The sequence below is a fragment of the Pimephales promelas genome, chromosome 14 (genome assembly GCF_988280905.1).
Source record: "Pimephales promelas chromosome 14, fPimPro1.hap1.1, whole genome shotgun sequence".
Taxonomy (NCBI): domain Eukaryota; kingdom Metazoa; phylum Chordata; class Actinopteri; order Cypriniformes; family Leuciscidae; genus Pimephales; species Pimephales promelas.
The window spans coordinates 1063916-1070000 of NC_142782.1; the positions used below are offsets into that span (position 1 = coordinate 1063916).

General features: G+C 39.9%; 1 protein-coding gene across 5 annotated transcripts in view; it reads right to left on the reverse strand.

Moving 5' to 3' along the window:
• fgd (faciogenital dysplasia) overlaps positions 1 to 6085 on the reverse strand; it is a 38741-nt gene that overhangs the window by 28566 nt on the left and 4090 nt on the right. The window contains exon 1 of one of the 5 annotated variants that reach the window (XM_089119235.1): positions 5790 to 5915. The exons of 2 other annotated variants lie outside the window; for them this stretch is intronic. In XM_089119235.1, coding sequence (XP_088975361.1) covers positions 5790 to 5861 — 72 coding nt within the window. In that variant the 5' untranslated portion in view covers positions 5862 to 5915. Of the gene's footprint in view, positions 1 to 5789; positions 5916 to 6085 lie in introns of those variants that run through there. 2 more of the 5 variants (XM_089119237.1, XM_089119236.1) reach the window with 2 other exon arrangements.

The window sequence follows — 6085 nt, forward strand, 5'->3', positions numbered from 1 at the left end:
ACCTGAGACCGTCGTCCTTATGTCTCCACATTGACTCCTCACTTCCTCGGCTCCACCTGAGACCATCGTCCTTACGTCTCCACCTTGACTCCTCACTCCCTCGGCTCCACCTGAGACCGTGGTCCTTACGGCTGCACCTTAACTCCTCACTCCCTCGGCTCCACATGAGACCGTCGTCCTTACGTCTCCACATTGACTCCTCACTCCCTCGGCTCCACCTGAGACGTCGTCCTTACGTCTCCACCTTGACTCCTCACTCCCTCAGCTCCACCTGAGACTGTCATCCTCATGGCTCTACCTTGACCCCTCACTCCCTTGGCTCCACCTGAGACCATGGTCCTTACGTCTCCACCTTGACTCCTCACTTCCTCGGCTCCACCTAAGACCATCGTCCTTACGTCTCCACCTTGACTCCTCACTTCCTCGGCTCCACCTAAGACCATCGTCCTTACGTCTCCACCTTGACTCCTCACTCCCTCGGCTCCACCTGAGACCGTGGTCCTTACGGCTGCACCTTAACTCCTCACTCCCTCGGCTCCACCTGAGACCGTCGTCCTTTTGGCTCCATCTTAACTCCTCATTCCCTCGGCTCCACCTTGGTCAGTCGTCTCTCTGTCCCTCCACCCGTCAGGCTCTTCCTTTTCTCCGGTTCTGTTTTCGGCACCCTGGTTCCGCCTCGGCCCCTCATCATGTGGCTCCGGCTTGGCCTCCAGGTCCTTCGGTGTCATCTGGTTTCTTTGACTCTTCGGTTCTGCCTTGCCTCTCCACCAAGGTTCCTCTCTCCATCGGCTCCATTGTGGGCCACTTGTTGCGTTTTGTTTCCTGAGATCCTGAAAAGTGTGTACCTAAGTGTATTTTTGATTTAAGATACTTATACAAATAGATTCCGATTTTTATTTTCCTTTTTGCCATAACCGCTGGCGACAATTACATTAAGGGATGCACCGATATGAAAATTTTGGCTAATACCGATAACCGATAATTATTTCTATTTGAAAGCCGATAACCGATATATTTGGCTGATAAATTTAAATCCAAATTTGTATGTTTGAGAGCACGATTACAAGAACAAATCTCACCAATAAATCCAAGTCCCAAACACACAATTATAACGTTCTCATGATAATGTTATGTAGCCAATATGACAGACTTGCCCTGCACATGTTGCACTGAACTATATTTTCTTTTTTGAAGTGATTTCAATCATATTTCAAGCAATTCAAAACCACCATGATGAACAGTGCACATCTGAAGTGTCTCAGCTGAAGGAAATACTCCATTATTTATCAACTTTAATATATCGGAAAAATTTCTTATCTTATCGGCCTAACACATATCGGCCGATACCGATATGGTGGCCAATATATATTGCAACCCCAAATTACATTTATACATTTGCAGATACTTAGCGACTTGCACTGCATACATTGTTTAAATGTTATCAGTTGATGCATTTCCTGGGGATCATCGAACCCATGACTTAGGTGTTGCGAGAGGCATGATGCACTGTTTGAACTACAGGAATCCAGAAATCACATAAAACATGGGTGTTGCATACTAATAAATAAATTGCACACACGCATCAGGATGTGGACGGTGAGAGAGGAAGAGGAAAAGGCAGAAACGCTGCAGACTCTCCAGGGAAGAGTGGCTGTAAGCCATCATGCACAATATGCCACTCGATAATGAGCAGCTCATAACCCCATAATCCCCAACAACATCTACCAGCACATGAAGCGCGCGTGCGTGTGTGTGTGTGTGTGTTCTGACAGTAAGGCGTGGAAACAGACCCCCATCAGCTGCCACATGCACGTACTCGGCGAACACAGAGGGAAATGGGTCAGCAGTGAGATGAAGAAAGATATAGTGCCATCTGTCCGCCCTAGTGTGTGTGTGTGTGTGTGTGTGTCCTGACTACACCTCTGTGATCACGGTTTTTCCTGCATTGAAATTTTTTTGACGGCTGCCAAAGCGAATTTTTGTCTTATTTGATTGTTGAGTAATGTAGATGAACTGCTGCGTGTGTGACGTTTCAGTGAAAGAACGAGCAAAGAGAGAGTCCCAGACGCGCGCACACACTCTCTCTCTGCGGACCCAGGAGAAAGTATAAACAAGGCTTCACCGTCTCCAAACTAAGTGCTGTCTTGCTCTCTCTACCTCACACATGTTAATCAAAAATAAATCGACACAATGGTAAAAGCATTTTTTGGTGCTAAAATGTGTTGCCTTATCTTCCCTGAAAAGCGTTTTAACCACAATTTTTAAATAAACTAAAAAACCTATACAGTGATGAAATGGTTTTTGTGTTAACACAAATCTTGTGGGATGTCCTGCCGGGATAATCACACAACGGCAATTCGTGAACTCCTAATGACTCCTTTGAACAGATTCATTTTAATAAATGGAAACATTTTACAATAAGGTTCCATATATTAAACTCTAGTTGACAAAATGAAAGTTAATGAGATAATGAAGTGATTAATTAAGCGATGATTGAGCATTAGGAAAGAAAAACACAAGAACTACAACTGACTTCCAGTCACAGCTTTAGATTAAATCAGATGAAGATCAAAAGAAGACATTAAATCTGTGAAGATCTCAGAAGAGGAGGATTAAACAACTCCACAGACAGCATTACCAGCTTCACTACAACCGACTACACTGTAACTTATACTGTAGTTCTTGTCTTTGTCTTTCCTTCAGTGATTCTGCTTGTTAACAGCAGGTGTTCATCACTTAATTAATCGCTTCATTATCTAATTAACTTTAACACTCTGTACAGTGGGACCATGTGCGCTCTGAGCAGTAAGATTAACACTAAAACTGTATTCTGGACAAATGTGGGTGAAATAGTTGATTTATTTAAAAAAAAAAAATACTTCCCTTGATCTGAGCGGTACAAGACTTGGCTACTTTTACGAAGTTTGCCTCCTGAACACACATTTTTTTGACTCAATTCTACAATGTTAAGTGGGTGAAAAAAAACTAATTTAACTCGTCATTTAACAAAACTCAAACTCACTTAATCTCGTATTTGGGTCAAAATTGGACACCCATAGAAATGCATGGGAAAAACTGTAATTTAGAGCATTCTAAAATAAGCCACCAGGTGACAGCAAAGTCACTTCATCTTTAGGTTTTAGCTCTAAGAACTTAGTGGAATGATATTTTAATGCAGTTGAAAAAAATAATAAAATAAAACATAAAAATAAGCAGCATTTACATAGAAAATATGGTACTTTTGAAGTAAATAAATTCAAATATACCCCCAAAATAAATAAAAAACACCATAAATGGATAGACAAAACTTTATCTAAGACAGTGATATAACATTTATAATAAATAAAAATTAGGATGAGTCCTCTGTGCCCACATTTGTCCACAATTGCAGGATTAAGGGCGGTTTGAGGGCTACGAAAGATTAATAAATACAGTAATATTTGTACTGCTCAAGGTTAGTTCATGTTAGTTAGCCTGATACATTAATTTGAACAAATTAAACCATATTGTAAAGTGTTTCAAACAAATAATTAACTCAGAACACCTCTTAAAATAAGGATACCCCACTTTTTGTAAGTGGACATGCTTAGCAAGATCAATATAAACTAATAAAAATTGAATTTTATTTATTTGTATCTGGTAGAAAATGAGATTATTAGTTAAAAAAAAAAAACATTTTAATGCTAATCCCCCCCCCCCCCCCTACTTTTTAATATTGATATGATTATATACCAAACTAATTATCAGGTCTAGTAAAGAAGGATTTTCTGTTACAAAGCTTTGAAATCATGAGCTTGTGTGTCGTCCATTTCTGTGAAAACCCTGTGTGAGGAATACAGGAGTGATACACAGCACAACGCCCCAAGACACACACACACACACACACAGCCTATGAAGGTCACTACATCATTACCGCACTCCTCTTACTAATGTCATTTATGGATGTCATTTTAGGCCTATAGACATTTATTTCCCTCTCATATTTTCCTACGCTATTAGATTGACATTTTATTAACAATAGTCCTCATCATGATCTGTCAAATACACACAGATCTATTGACTTTTAACCTTTTTTATATATTGACTATTAGATATATTGGCAAGATCAAGGTGAGGATTATTAATACAAATTCTGTGATATAGTTTTACATTCAGCCGTAATTACAGATTACTTTTTCAGATTACATACAGAATTATTTACATGTTCAAGTAAAATAAAAATAAAAAATGAAGAGTTCAGATGCAAAAGCCTCTAAATGCCATTTGAAATGTTCTTCTTTAATGATGATTTTTATCAAACTGGTATATATAAGTTCAGTAATTTCACTTAAATAACAATTAATAGGTAATTATCGTTGCAATTTAAGTGAAATCACTGAACTTAAATATACAAGCTTGATAAAAATTATCATTCTAGAAGAAAATTTCAAATGGCACTTAGAGGCTTTTGCATCTGAACTCTTCAAATAATTTCACATCCTTGTTTTCCATCGAATTATAACCTGAACGAACGAATGCATTGGACTCTCGAGAGCTGTGTCAATGTAAACGTACGGTTATGTCGAATTTAATGGTTTCATTTTAAAGCAGTCAAAAGTGTCTCGAAGTGAACACACACACAGAGAGCGAGTGTCGTTCACAAACTGTGTGCATTTCAGAGCGAGTCCATGACCAACATGAGTGTTGCTATGACAACAGATCGATCACAGCCGGACTCTGTGACATCAGTCAAACCCGTGTGTGTAATGATCAATATCAGCCTCACACATTATAACAGTCCAGTGTGATAAAGCCTCCAGACTCTTATGTTAACACTGACTTTAAGACTTGTAGAAACTCATCCTTTCTTACAGTTAAACACACAACAACATTTCCCTACATTTTCTGCAGTTGCTGCCACCAGGATATAGTGGGCGGGACTACGGCGTTCGGAGGTCACTGGGGTTTTGTGTGGTTGCTAGGGCGTCGCTAGGGAGTTCTGGGTGGTCAGAAGACCCCATGCACCCTAACGCAAGAAACTCCTTCAGTTACAACTTCAAACTCCTTCAGAAATCAGGCATTATTAGCGTATCACTGAAGAAAGCTTTATTTATACAGCAGCTTTACTGAGATAACAGGAAAATGAAGCAACGGCTTGTTTCAGAAGAAAAAAGCATCACAGTCCAGCTTAAGTAAGTTCAGTGATGGTTCATTTCTGTTGTAAAGTATATATATATATATATAGTATATATATATATATATATATATATATATATATATATGAAGAGTTCAGATGCAAAAGCCTCTAAATGCCATTTGAAATTTCCTTCTAGAATAATCATTTTTATCAAGCTTGTATATTTAAATTCAGTAATTTCACTTAAATGCCATTTAAGTGAAATTACTGAACTTAAATATACAAGCTTGATAAAAAATTTTAAAGAAAAATTCAAATGGCATTTAGAGGCTTTTGCATCTGAACTCTTCATATATAGCTGTTCTGGAGTAAACCGTGATGTCATCATCCAGCTCAGTTCAGTTCTCTTATAATGCTGTCAATGCTGGAGATCAATTATATTGTTGAATATTACATTAAATGTCCCCAACTAAGCAAGACAAAAGCCAAAGTAAGCTAAAAGCATGAAACGAAAGGTGTCACAACTTCTTAAAACAGCTGAAAGAGAGGAGAGACTCCTCCGGGATGCAGCGGCACAACCTCTCCGTAAAGCCTGAGAGCGGAGCGTGTGTATCTGAACAGACACACACAACCCATCAAACACATAAACATTTAGAAGATGAGCAGCACTCACCGCACCGGCAGTGTTCTCCACACACACTCGGCTCCCCGTCTGAGGAGTGTGAGGGAAGCCAGCGCGTCTCATCCGCTCTCCTCCCCCTCTCTCTGTCCCCAAATCCCCCTCCGTCTTTCATGCGAGTGAACAATACACACACACCGCTCCACAATAACGCCACGGAGACGTCACCATGGCAACTAATGACAGGGGGAGGGGGGGGGGTGGATGGAAAAATCGGTCAGAGTGAGAGAACGAATGAAGAGACAGAGAGAGAGAGAGCCGTTCGATAAATCAATAACTGGCTATTTCAG